The sequence below is a fragment of the Mugil cephalus genome, chromosome 6 (assembly GCF_022458985.1).
Source record: "Mugil cephalus isolate CIBA_MC_2020 chromosome 6, CIBA_Mcephalus_1.1, whole genome shotgun sequence".
NCBI classification, from domain to species: Eukaryota; Metazoa; Chordata; class Actinopteri; order Mugiliformes; family Mugilidae; genus Mugil; species Mugil cephalus.
Window position 1 is genome coordinate 6,276,138 of NC_061775.1, and position 13,583 is coordinate 6,289,720.

At 40.7% G+C, this 13,583-nt stretch overlaps 2 protein-coding genes across 5 annotated transcripts; both read left to right on the plus strand.

Moving 5' to 3' along the window:
- The first annotated feature begins 662 nt into the window (after nucleotides 1–662).
- Nucleotides 663–6,422, plus strand: npl (N-acetylneuraminate pyruvate lyase (dihydrodipicolinate synthase)). 3 transcript variants are annotated; one of them, XM_047586797.1, is made up of 12 exons: nucleotides 693–1,314; nucleotides 1,530–1,620; nucleotides 1,762–1,835; nucleotides 2,987–3,074; nucleotides 3,175–3,232; nucleotides 3,618–3,693; nucleotides 3,835–3,927; nucleotides 4,734–4,879; nucleotides 4,977–5,023; nucleotides 5,109–5,193; nucleotides 5,284–5,323; nucleotides 5,419–6,422. In XM_047586797.1, exons 2-12 carry the CDS (start codon nucleotides 1,541–1,543, stop codon nucleotides 5,559–5,561), a joined length of 930 nt encoding a protein of 309 aa, XP_047442753.1. In that variant the 5' UTR covers nucleotides 693–1,314; nucleotides 1,530–1,540; the 3' UTR covers nucleotides 5,562–6,422. The 3 variants fall into 3 exon arrangements, with proteins under 3 accessions (XP_047442754.1, XP_047442753.1, XP_047442755.1); XM_047586798.1 differs by lacking the exon at nucleotides 4,977–5,023 and having other exon boundaries at nucleotides 663–1,314; nucleotides 4,734–4,905; XM_047586799.1 differs by lacking the exon at nucleotides 1,762–1,835 and having other exon boundaries at nucleotides 853–1,314.
- A 1,574-nt stretch (nucleotides 6,423–7,996) lies between these two features.
- Nucleotides 7,997–13,583, plus strand: sec22bb (SEC22 homolog B, vesicle trafficking protein b). Of its 2 annotated transcripts, XM_047587860.1 has the most exons (6): nucleotides 7,997–8,217; nucleotides 9,602–9,613; nucleotides 10,061–10,170; nucleotides 10,328–10,488; nucleotides 11,699–11,845; nucleotides 12,003–13,583. In XM_047587860.1, exons 1-6 carry the CDS (start codon nucleotides 8,143–8,145, stop codon nucleotides 12,155–12,157), a joined length of 660 nt encoding a protein of 219 aa, XP_047443816.1. In that variant the 5' UTR covers nucleotides 7,997–8,142; the 3' UTR covers nucleotides 12,158–13,583. The 2 variants fall into 2 exon arrangements, with proteins under 2 accessions (XP_047443816.1, XP_047443817.1); XM_047587861.1 differs by lacking the exon at nucleotides 9,602–9,613 and having other exon boundaries at nucleotides 7,999–8,217.

A 13,583-nucleotide genomic window follows, 5' to 3' on the forward strand; every position in this document is an offset into this window, starting at 1 on the left:
GGTTGGCAGATAACTGTGCTCACGCACAATTGCAGAAATGTTTACCAAAGGGGATGGAAGTTCTCCGGTTACTTCTGCTGTGGGAAAGATGACATATCTAGAGCATTACTATTGCTAACCACATTTCCTGGTGCGCTAGTAATAGTTCATCATGGTCCCTTTAGCTGGCACCCAAGTCCACTGCACATGCATGCTCATCCATTGTGACACAGACCACTCTTATGCCACGCTCATACAGTTCCTCCAATGCATGCACAAGCAGTACCTCCCGTGTCTCTGGGGACAGGGACTGAGTCAGGAACTACGCAATTGGAGCCTCCCAATGGCCTTGGAAGCCAACCACCATAAAAACAAGAGTCCCAGTGACAATGTTGGTGTCATTTACATCATCCCACGTATCAACATATCCAGACTTTTAGTGGGTGTGGGGATTATATTGGATATGTTTTTTTTGTTTTTTTTTTTTTTTAATTGCAATGGGACACAACATGAGGGACACAAATTCACATCGAGGTGGGTCTTTTGCTATTTTTTTCTTTTCAACATGTCCAACATTGTCATTTTAATTTTACCACAGTCTATTACAAAATACATAATCAATTCCTTCACAAATAAAAAAAATTGCATAGGTTGGCATTTATTTATCTTACGACCTATAGTGAGATACACACTTTGGAGGTGAGCTGGGAATCTAAAGACTGATCCTCGCTGTCTGACCTGTTCCGTCAAACTTTTTTTTTTCTCCTCCGAGTGAACCTGTAGTGTGAACGCTATATTATCGGAAAGCTGAAATTTCCGAGGTGGAATAAAGATATCTTATTTTCGAGTTTTACTGAACGCATCAACCGAACCGATGATTTTTTTTTTTTTTTTTTTTTAAAAAGAAGTCACTTTTGAAAAATGTAGAGTACATTTATGAAACCAGAAAAAGACGTCCTAACTACAGATAAAGGACTTAAAATTAGACGGTTCGAACAATTCTATGCGGCACACGTATGAGACATAATCCCACAGATATGAAGATTCCCCTCTTCGGTTCTTTACTCCACTAATATGGCGGCGACGTCGGCACATCGTTAAGCGCAACGCGCGATGAGCATCTAGCATTTACCCATATACACATATAAATACTGTATATGTATACAATTAACTACATTTCCCATGGAGCTTTGCGGGGGTCACATGACTTTCATATGATTTCACATGTTACGTATCAACAAGTTCCTGGCGAACAGGGCCTGTGTTCAGGTTGACCTACTTCCCCAAAAATTAAGTAGATGTCTGCTGCGCGCTGAAGGACTGACGCTCGTACAGGTAAGAAGAAGGAGTTAGCAATTTGATTAATTTCCAACTGCACATCATAATTTTACCCTTCGTGAACAAATCGCTGTGCGCCCTGTGTATATCTTAGTAGTTTGCATACCATGCGCCCTGCAGATATATGAGGGAATGCTTTGTAGATGTACGCCTGGTTTTCTCTGAGGTACACAGTGTGCTTTCTTTCTTTCTTCCTTACTTATCTCTTTCAGATCAGGTAGTTATGTCAACGATGGCTCCTGCTAACGACAAAAAGCTGACAGGAGTGGTTGCTGCCACATTTACTCCATTCACCCCACAAGGGTAAGGCGTCTTGAGTGAACACTTTGTTTGCCACGAAATGTGTGTTTTACTTGTGAGTCTGAAGATATGTGACCTTCACACCCACCTGCAGTACTAGCATATATGGCAGTAGCCTACATTTTTCACATCTTCCCAAAACAGTGAAATCAACCTAACAGAGATTGGACCTTATATTGACTACTTGAGAGAGAAGCAAGGTGTAAATAGCGTATTTGGTAAGTTTACCAATGGCTTCTTCTTTTTGCTCTTTCTCCTTGTCTGTGTTCCCAGCTGAATCAGCACTGATGTGTTCTCATTACATGGCTTTCCCCGACTAAAAGAAATAGCTTCATTTGCAGTTGTTGTGGTCACCAGCTAGGTCATTATAGGTACACTGGTGCAAAATAATGTGCTCTAAATGTCAGTGCTTCATCAAGATTATGGTATTCGATGTTTGTTTAAAATAACTGGCAGAGCTGTTAGTTGTTTTGGGATTTTTTTTTTTTTTTTTTTTTTTTTTGGATACTGTTGTTTGTAGTCTTATTGAATTGTATTGTACCAGTGCCTGTTTCTATTATTTTGACAACCCGTGGGCTAGATTGAATAAGAGAAACGCTTTGGTGTTTAATTAAATCCAGGTTTTAATCCATTCTATTACATGTCTGTATCCATTTTACTTGATAGAATTTTCCTTGAAAATAGGGACCGTGATCTTTACATTTTTGAGGTTCATCTGAACCTTCTGAACAAACAGGAACATTTTTTTTGTTTGTTTTGTCTGTTCAGCATTAATAATGCTTCGTGGAGCAGATACCCAGGGAAAAGTTGCCTTTCCCTCTACACTGATGAAGGCCAGTTCCCATTTCCCGTGTGACACTCATGACTGTAGAGATTCCTCTTTTACGTTTCACTCAAACTGAGGATTTCCATCGAATCATCATAGTTGCTCATGCTTCTCCTTTTGTGAATTCTTCAATCCTGTGTCTGTTTCAGTCAGAGCTTGCTCAACTCAGGATTCTTCTCCTCGTCTTTGTGCCTCTCCTCTAATTGTCATTGTCTGTGACACAACTTATCAACCATGAAATAGCTTTTGTTGCGACACATGTTACATACTCAGCAGTCTTAGCGGCGGATCTCTCTTTGATTGAGCACCAGATGTTTCTGACATTTATTTATTTATTTTTTTCTTATGTTTCATTGAGGGTCTAGTTGTGCCTAGTAGACACACAGATCCATTATTTTTCTCATTGAACAAATGCATCAGTCAAATGAAGAGAAAGCATTGTTTTTGTTATTAGTGGGTCAGTTGTTTCTTTCTTTTTTCTTTGTGAGTGAGGGCTTACTCATCAGACTTTTGACAATAACACGACACTTAATTTACTTACAGTGAATGGCACCACGGGAGAGAGCATGTCTCTCAGTGTTGAGGAGAGGAAGATGCTGGCAGAGGAGTGGTGTCAGAAAGCCAAGGGCAAGTAAGTCATCACACACAGACCTTTTACATGTTGATTGTCATGCAATCAACAAAGACTTGGTGACAGTAACGTTTCTTTCCAAATACACTTCTCTCCACAGATTGAATCAGGTGATTTTGCACGTCGGCTGCATGAGTCTTAAAGATTCCCAAGAGCTGGTGAGTTATCGCCCTTTTCCTGTAAAACATTAAGCAAAATACATTCTCACAGGGTGTGAGACACAGGGTGTGATGAATGTTACCCACCAGACATATATTATCAAATCAGGTTTAGATAAGTCTATGATACAATGGGCACACATTCCTCCTGACTGGTCAGGCTGGTCACATTTTTATTTTTAACTTCATCTCAACCTTGATAATAATCTTCAAATTGAATGACTTGTTACTTGAATCTTTCTTCCATCCGAAGAAATGGTAGTGTATATACACTCTGTACAGTTAGAGTGTGTATTGTTTCTGGTTAACTTAATAGTTGATCCATAGTGGCCGCAGGTTGTTTTGTTTTCATCATTCTTCCATGCTGTGTCGATGATCCTTCCAGGCTCGCCATGCAGTGCAGATTGGTGTCGACGGCATTGCCGTCATTGCTCCCTCCTTTTTCAAGCCAAGCGGGGCAGGTATGTGATGACTTTTGTGGGAAACCTAAAATATGAGAGCATGCACCCCCCCCCCCCCCCCCCCAACATCCACATGTAAATGTTATAACTGTCGTTGTGGCCAAAACCAAAACAGAATATTTCCCTGTCTCTCTGCTTCAGTTCCTTTGAGGATGTTCCTGGTGGAGGTGGCTTCAGCTGCACCGACTCTACCCTTCTACTATTATCATCTTCCAGCAGTCACCGGTGTGAATGGTTAGTGATACTAATGGTTCAATCTGCAGTTCCACAATATTTGGAAACAGGGACACCTCTCTAACTGGCCACTGACTTTTTACATGATGTGTTTAGTGAATGTTTGGCCCTGCTAAAACCTGGCTGTTTGAATGCATCCTGAACAGGCTGGTTGTAGGTTGCCAGCTTAAAATATAGGTGCGAACATAATGATACATTTGCAATAAAATCAATCAGACCATATTTTCATAAGTGGGACCTTAACTGCTATTTTGAATGATCACCTGAAAAGGAAAAGGTCCCGTAAGTGATGTCTGTTTATTGACTGGGAGATCCGCTTAGAACATTTCGTCCTTGATGCTGTTGGCATACTAAACAATAAATAAATCTAAACAAGAACTAACAAATGAAATGATTGAATAGGAGTAGAAATTCACTTACCAAAATATGTGTCAGCATCTGGTTAATTAGCAATATGTTCATGGTGATATATGCAAAGTTAAGGTACATAATGTATATTCTCAGTAATCACACGTGTCTTTATCCACCTTTGTTACCAAATATTTGTTCTTTCACAGCACAGTTCTATCATGTCCTCAAGTCTCCATGTCACAAAACACACTCAACACACACACACACACACACACACACACACACTGGTTCAGGTTCAAACAGGGGTTTGCATTTATTTGTATGTGCAAAGCACGAAAGCACCGTGATCCGATCTTGATGTGCATTTGGAGACATTAAAATGTGTTCAGGAGGTTTCTTATGATCTTGATACTCAGGTCTGAACATGGCTTATGATGGTCTTTTTGTTTCTTCAGTGCCAGCGTTAGATGTGGTAGAAGGTATTGAGAAGCTCATTCCTTCCTTCAGAGGGGTGAAGTTCAGTGGGAGTGACCTGATGGACATGGGCCTGTGTGTCAGTCGCAGCCAGCCTCACTGGTCGGTGTTGTATGGCGTGGACGAGGTCAGTCTGTCGCCCGTAGTTACAAGGTGATTATTTGAGGCTCTAACCTCAGCAGCAGAGCCGTCCTAATTATAGGTTTCCTTTCATTTCACCGCAGCAAATGCTCGCAGCCCTGGCCATGGGAGCCCATGGAACAGTTGGCAGGTCAGTGTGTGATCTCACATTAACATAATGCTTTGTCTTGTTTCTCCCTCTGTGTTATTCGTGTCATTCATGTCTCTCCCTGCAGCACATATAACTATCTAGGATGTCATGTGAACAAGCTCATAGCAGCGTTTGAAAGAGGAGACCTTGTTCAAGCCAGAGAAATACAGGTAGCACCGGTCTCTCTGATGTCGTTCACGGCTTCTCTTTGACATATAGTCTCCGTTTTGTTTACATCTTTGTCTAATTTGCATGGGCAGGTCAAGATACAAGAACTTCTGAGCTACGCTACGAAACTGGGTGAGTGATGGTTGTGTCATGATGTTTGCACCAAACTTAGACCTGATGTAGCTGTTCTGCTTCTACATTTGAAAAGCCTTCGTTGTCACCGACAGGATTTAATCTGGGAGTGAACAAGCAGCTGATGAATGAGTTGTCTGGCTTGAGTCTGGGGCCTCCTCGCCTGCCCCTGATGCCATGCCCTAGAGATCATGCTCAGTCTATCAAGCAGAAGTATCACAGTCTCTTTTCTGAATAGTGATGTGCACTTACTGGTCTGATAAAGCCTTTGTTCCTGTTATTACTTACAGCCTAGTGAAGGTGATGGAGCTGATACCAGCTGACCACTAAAACAGCAATTGAGAATTAGACGTTTCTACTCTACACACAACTGACCGTTAAAAAAAATTGTTACAATTTTTCTGACAAAAGGCCAATTACACAAGTTTTCAAAGATTGTCCCAAGTGCACAGTCAGAAAACAGTTTTGCTTTCCACAGACAGTTATTTGAATTACATTGCATTTGTAAACGTGCACTGTGCTGAAAACAGTTACAACTATACTACTTACTTTAGTACTGTAATGATATTTTTATGGGCATTTTCTGATGACGTACATGTTTGTGTTAATCTAACCTCTGTAAAATGCTTACATTTTTACCCATTAACAATTATTTGATTGTCAATATTGATCATTTTGTATAATCTGGATCAAATAATCCTTTTTGTTTTTCCCAACAAATGTAATATTTGTTGTTGCTGCATTCAGGGAACTCAGGGCAAATCAGCATGCCATTATCCATGCCATGACTGCCTTCTTTGGTCTGTCTTGTGGTGTAAAATTATACAAATAAAAATTGACCACTGCGCAGAAAGCTACTTTTAAAAAGGGAATTTAATGACATGGCTGATAGTTTACAGACCTATAAAATAGGTCACAGATCAGAAAACGATAAGGGACCCAGAAGGGGCATTAATGTGAACACTGTATCTAACACTCCAAGACACTAATCTCAGATGGTTAATTTCTCCCATAAAAGGGAAATATGCTGTGTAACAATCTTCTTTGTATTGAACTTGTAAGTAATCAGTTACTAATAAATCGCTGATCCTTTACTTAACTTTTTGTTTTGTTGTTTTCTTATCTTCATGATGTCATTCAAGTTCCGGGTCAGATTGTCTGAATGTGGAGTTGCATGTTCTGTTTGTGGGGCCACATTTTAGTTCAAAACCACTGTAGTGCTGACAGCTTGGTCCTCACAACCACAGAAGACTGAAAACTGAACATTTTTCCCTGCTGTCTAACTGTTCACATTTAGCATTTAATTACAGATGAGCAATGATTATCTGTTTATTCTTTTAAGAGCAAGTAATAACTTTCACTACTGTGTACTGTACAGGATACTGAGGATTAACTTCAGATTTTTTTTAGATCAGTGGATCTAGTAAAAACTAGTAATTAACCTTAAACCTGGATTAAATGATGACTGGTCTAAAAAAATAGTTCTGCAAAATAAAATCCTAATTTTGGACTCAACTTGGAAGCCCTTTTTGTCGGTTGTAGTCCCACTCAAATCTCCACTATTCTTCCCACTTGATTCCGTTTTGGTTTGCCTAACATTCAGGCCCCTGATAAATTTTAAAGAGACGTGAAGGAACCGTGCCACCCAAATATCACCTTTGTGAAAAGCAGTGCCGCCCACTGAGACAGAAATAACAACCTCCTTTGGATGAAGTAGCTGTGTTAACTGTTGTTCAAGCTCTATGGTCGTCCCGTTCATTTGCATATTCTGTATGTGTGTATGTAATGAAAAGGCCAAAATGCTTTCCTCACCATGGCTATGCATTGAAATCGTGTCCACAAAATTCACTCATGATTCAGTCTAAATTTAAAAGAATAGGCGACATACTCTATAGGTCGTGTAATGTTGTCCCGAGGTGAAATTGGTCAGTAGAAACAAGATGCTTCTTTCAGTTATGGACAAAATTATTGTGAGATTTGTTGTCAACTTTACTTTGCAGCCGTACGAACGGCTTCGGACAGAGTTCACAGTGGTTTACAGTCATCCTTGGCAATCTTCAGATAACCACAAAAAGAAATGGTGCGAACATCTTCTGACACTTGGCAACCAGCTGATTGGGCTAAAATCATGTTGTCTGAACTGTGAACTATTTTCTTGGGACTGACTCACAGCACCCAGAGGCAGGGAGAGCTCTCTGCTCCAGACCTAACTTGTGAGGAGCTGTGAGGAAAATAACACCATACTTTAAAAACAAAAATAACCCGCAAAACTATCTAGTAGTAGTACATAGTAAGGTTAGGCATTGTTCTTCCTGTGCTATTAATAACATTTAATAATTATATTAATATGGTAATTACCATTGTCGTCATGAAAATGACTTTAGTTGTACTTCCTACTTAAATGATAATAATAATTGTTCATGTTTACTTGTATATAATTATTTTTACTTTAACGGTACAGGTGCATTATGGCCACCCACGAGAAAAATGAGAGGAGGTAGATTTTTTTTTTAATCGTGCACTTCGAGAAAAAGTCGAAATGGCGAGAAAATAGTCGACATTTGATTCTTTTACAACCAGTAAAATGATTAAAGCTCGACGAGAAGTGAAACCGATACGGAACGTTGATGTGTGAGATCTTGGTTCCGCACAACAAGAGGCCGGCGGGATTTCGCTGTGGCACACAAAGCTGTAGGGTTTCCGGCCAGCTCAGCGAGTCATTCCTGTGGTGTTGTCAGTTTTACAGCCTGTCAAACACTGGTCCCAGGTCCCTGTTACATTTACTGGGCAGCGGAGGAACAGCAGAACATTTCGGAGAGATGGTGCTGCTGACGATGATCGCCCGGCTGGCCGACGGACTGCCGCTGGCCGCTTCAATGCAGGAGGACGAGCAGGTTAAAATAAATGTTTGATCGCCGTGTGGTCGCTAGCTACGTACTTTCCACGACACAGGCATCTGTAGTAAATCCCTATCTGTGTACTAATGCTATAGTGACACGTTAGCTAGCATTCAGTCAAGCCTGCCAGCTGTGACGCCCACAGTCTTGGGACGCTCTCCGTCCAGATGTGGGTCTGTTGAGGACAGTAGCACAAGGCCACTGGCTGTTGTGTGAAAGTTCACTGGAGCTTGAATGATGACTTGGTGATAAGTGGAGGCTTTCCGCTGTAGGCCTGTGTACCTGCACACAGAGACAGCTTTTTATTTACTCGAGTCAGCTGATTCATTCATCCGTGCTTAAAGAACGGACTAGTTAAGTTTAGACTTAAATTTAGACATTATTACTTATCAAATTTAGACTTATTGTCTAAGTCTAGTTTCCACAGATCAATACTTAGAAGCATTGGCTTAGCACAGCATTAAAATATACAGAGCACCGCTTGAAAACAAATTCAGCAGTGCAGGAGTGATACGTGTTATTGAGAGTAATGCAGATAAAGTGCTGTAGTATAGCAGGAGTGCAAATCGTGTGTAGACTGAAGTGGCAGAACAGTTTACGTGCTGTTTGCACTACTGCTACACTACAGTAGAATAAGTGTGCGGAATGCAGGATTACCGATCACTTAATTGATTTAAAATCGTTTTTATGCAACTTCACGTTCTACAGCCGCCTCTTAAGGAGCCATAATTGTCTCATTAAGTCCTCTAAAAGTCTGCTAATTTACATTGCAAAAGTATCAATAACACCAGATCAAATGCCTGTTTTATATATTTTTTTCTTCGGGAGCAGTATGTTAAGTTGAATGAATACTATACATCAGCCAGTTGCCACCACTTAATGTACACACTTTCTGCTGAGAAACTAGAAATAGCAGTATACAAATAGGAAAGAGAGTGTTGCCATGACATAATTTGTCCACCAGAGGGCGCCTCCTTTCTTTCTTTCTTTCTTTCTTTCTTTCTTTCTTTCTTTCTTTCTTTCTTTCTTTCTTAATTGTTCTTAGTATGGACTTCTTTTGAAAAAGGTTTTATCTATGAGAGACCAGACCAAACATGATAGGTTGGCTGTATTTAGGTGTGCAGTCATTTGGTCTAAAATGTTACTCTGACGAAGTTTGCCTCCTCAAATTGCCCCAAATTAAGTAAGCCTGACCAGTAGAGTTTATTTTCTTCCCCTTACATTGCCTGGGATAAAAAATAAATACATGAGCCTATCTTAGAATGTGACAAATGTTCAAATAAATGGCATTTGAAACATGCTATGCTGTTTTACTGTGTTTGTACATGACTTAACAAGAGTCTAACATTTTTCCCTCACTCTCTTGTTTGCTTTCAAAAAGGGAAGTGAAAAGGTTTGTTGTGTCTCTGCTCTGTGCTTCAACATCATGTGTGTTTCTGTGATGCTACAGTGTTGCCGTGAAGACTCATGTCATTTGTTAAATCCGACTACGCCCAGCAAAAGGAATACCAGCCTCCAGCTGATCATAAACAATTAATTACAAGCACACAAACCACTGCTTTCAGTCTCAGCTGTAGCATCACACTGTCGAGTCTTTCTGTAGTCTGTAATGCCAACTATTTATTTTGAGCACTCTTTACAAGGCAAGAAATTAACACCATCACAGAAAATAGGGTCAGTTCTGTTTCGCTTTTTTGTCTGCCTTGTCAAATGTGCCAACACTCAAGTTTATATCACCTTTATCTCCTCTGGTGGAAAAAAAAGGCTCGTTCTGATTAAATACTGTATTACGTGTGCGATATCAGAGTTGTTTGATAACCGGTGTTTTTCTCCTCTTTAGCTGGGTCGGGACCTTCAGCAGTATCAAAGTCAAGCAAAGCAGCTCTTCAGGAAACTCAATGACCAGAGTCCAACGCGCTGCACTTTGGAGGCTGGGTCCATGGCATTTCAGTGAGTGTTGCAGAGTTCTCAAAGACGAATCTAGTTCCACCACTATTTGTCTCCCAGCCGTGGTTTTCTGACAAAGTTACCTAGATGAGCCCAACTTGACTCATGTTCCCCCTGTACATTGTTTTAATTCTGACAACGCTTTTGGTTCACATTCCAGCTATTGTATTGAGAAAGGCGTGTGCTACCTTGTACTATGTGAAGCCAGCTTTCCCAAGAAGCTAGCTTTTGCCTACCTAGAAGACCTGCAGGCAGAGTTTCATGAGCAGCATGGAAAGAAGGTCCCCACGGTGTCCCGTCCTTACTCCTTCATCGAATTTGGTAAGAAAAAGAGAGAGCTGTGAGTCAACATGTCACACCACTGTCTTTAAATCTGCTCCAGTTTGGACCTGGCTACTTTAAACTCTTCCCATCCACCGAGGTACAGAGCGTTGCCAGTGATGAAGTGTTGCCCATGTGCTCATTGACATGTCACATCGTCATCAGTTTAAAAATGTATGCTACATATACCTGGTTATGTCCCAGTAGCTGCCACCCCTTTGTTAACGCCACAACAGAGTGAAAATGGGGTAGGCTTAAATATTAATGGGAACATAGTTATGGCAAGAGTATGTTTTTTCTTCCAGACTCTTTTCAGTCAGAATGAAACATTTTGAGGAGAGAGTAAAGTTGTGAACTGGTGGAACAAACAAACCCCGTCATCAGAGAAAAAAAGTCAAAGCCAAAACAAATTTGATGCATTGCACATAATGTAGTGACAGTTATTTGGTGTTAGTGAAATGACCATTAATAGGTTATTCAACGACAGCATGTTCTCTGTGCACGGCTGGTAGAGTAGATACTGTAAGTATGACTTTTTCTTTCCAGGCACAGGTATCCAATTATTTTTTTAACAAATTAAAATCTGACTCCACTAGGCCTCTGAAGGATTGTCGTGGGTATACGTGGGTTAGAATTTTTTGTCCCCCAGATGCTGGAATGGATGTTGTGTTCCTCAAACCACTGCTGAACCATTTATGCATTGTAGCAGAGTACGTTATCCTTCCTATCCAACTTCCAGAACCACCTGAAGCATCACACTGCCTCCATTGAGTTGCCTTCTTCCCATAGTACGTCCTTGTACCTTGCGTTCCTTTGATAAACAGTACACATGCACCCAGCCATCCATGTGATGTCAAAGAAAATGTGATTCATCAGAGCAGGCCACTTTATACCATTGTTCTGTGGACCAGTTCTGATGCTCTCATGCAGGGGCGTCACTAGGAATACTAAGAATTTAAGTTCAGAATTCTTGAAAACTATAACCATTTTTTACAACCAGACTGTCAGACTGTGTGTTTTCACTTCCAGGCTATCATTAAGTCAGAGAAGTGAAGTCATCATCATGCGGCTATGAGAACATAGAGGCATTGTGAATTTACAGTCAGAGCTGGCAGTCTTATTTTTAGTCAAATATTTTTAGAAGACAGTCTACTGTCTGCTTTTAACCACTGTTTCTTCTGCTGTGTTTTGTTTCCTCCCATCCTCTCAGACACCTACATTCAAAAAACCAAGAAGTCATACATTGACAGCCGAGCAAGAAGGAATCTGGGCAGCATCAACACAGAGCTACAGGATGTACAGAGGATCATGGTGGCTAACATAGAAGAGGTGCTGCAGAGAGGAGAGGCTCTCTCTGGTAAGTCTCCGTTATCTCTGGCCTGTTCAGGTCTCTTCAGTTCAAACCGAGGCATTGTGTCATTCTAACACTGAATAATGAAAGTCGGTCACCTCCTCCTTTTTTGTTTTCCCTTTTTATTTTGAACTCCCTTTCCTCTGGTTTGTCCCCCATGCAGCGCTAGACTCCAAGGCCAGCAACCTGTCTAGCTTGTCAAAGAAGTACAGGAGCGACGCCAAGTATCTGAATACCCGCTCAACCTACGCCAAACTGGCAGCCGGAGGTGTCTTTTTCATCATGCTCATTGTCTATGTGCGCTTCTGGTGGCTCTGAGAGAGGAAAGAGAAGGAGAGGAAGGAGGTGCTGAAGTTGAAAGTGAGCTGCACCGAGGCTGCAGACATGAAGAACGCTAAAACAGGATCTGATTAAGAGACTTTACAGATGTACCACCGCCCATTTTGCTCCGTCTATGGATGTGTGATCTGAGTATAAATGATGTCATAATACATAGTTTTATTATTAACAGTTATGCAGTAATGCTCTAGTAGGATTGGGTAGGTGATGAGTGAATGTTTGTGTGGTTGATCGGTGATTTGTTTCCTCTTTTTGTGACTTTCCAAAGCTGTATTGTAACAGGAGTGGCTCAATGTTGTATACCATCTAATAATACAAAAAAAATCACATGCAAAAAAACAACTTCATTCAATCCGACCACATTACACAGATATTACTGCTTATCGAACTTAGTCACAGTTAAATCACAGGCTCAATGGGCAGGTCAGTATCTACTACAGCTATATATAGATATCTGGGCAAACATTCTTCTTGAGTAGGCCGTTGAAGAGGCTATGCAACACCGAAAGAAATTCAAGCGGACGCTTTCTTTTTTTTCTTTTCTTTTTTTTTTTAAATACTGTACAGAAGTGAATTCTCTTTCACCTTTCCTACCTGACCCTATATGTGGCTATTTAGGGATTATGGTGAACAACAGCTAAGGAGGCGCATTTATTTCACCCTGACTTAAATTTCAGCCTTTCCTTGCAAAACAATAAAAAGAGTTGTTGCATGTGTGTTTACACCACGAGTGATAACGATGCTCATTATCAACCGCAAAGTACAGCAATCCTTTCACTGCTAGTTTTCATTTTATTGACAGATGTGTTAATCCTGAATTCTATTCTATTGCAATCTAAGTGACAAAATGATGTCTGAACTATCAGTCCTTCACTTCAGACATCAGAACGTGTCACATAAAGCTGGCCTGTGTTCCAGTTTAGCTTTAAGTTGCCATTTAAAAGGCAATGGCTCCAAGGTTCATCATGTTTCCGTTTGGAAAATTCCGCTTCAAGCGTGCACACTTGTGACTAAAGTGAAAATGATCTTTCTACTTATAGACGCACCATCTCTAGTCCATTTCCTCTTTTAGATGGTAGCGATTTGAATTGAAGTGAAATATAAAACTTTATCACCAGAATTCTTGTGCCTCAGTGGCGTACTTGTATCCGCGCTCCCCTTCATAAGTTCTTGCACCCACTGGGACAGTTTGGAGTAGCACCTTTCTGCAAGCAGACATTTGCAAGAAAACTGGACACTGTTTGTTTTTTTTTTTTGTATAAAGTTTACACGTTGACTCAATTTAAAAGTCGATTCAAGTTGAGAGTCACAGGTGTTACACAGTAGGTAGCTGCTGCCTGCCTTTGGCCGCCTTCTCGGTTTCTGTTCTGTTATGCCATCTATGAATAAAATAATTTGCACAAAA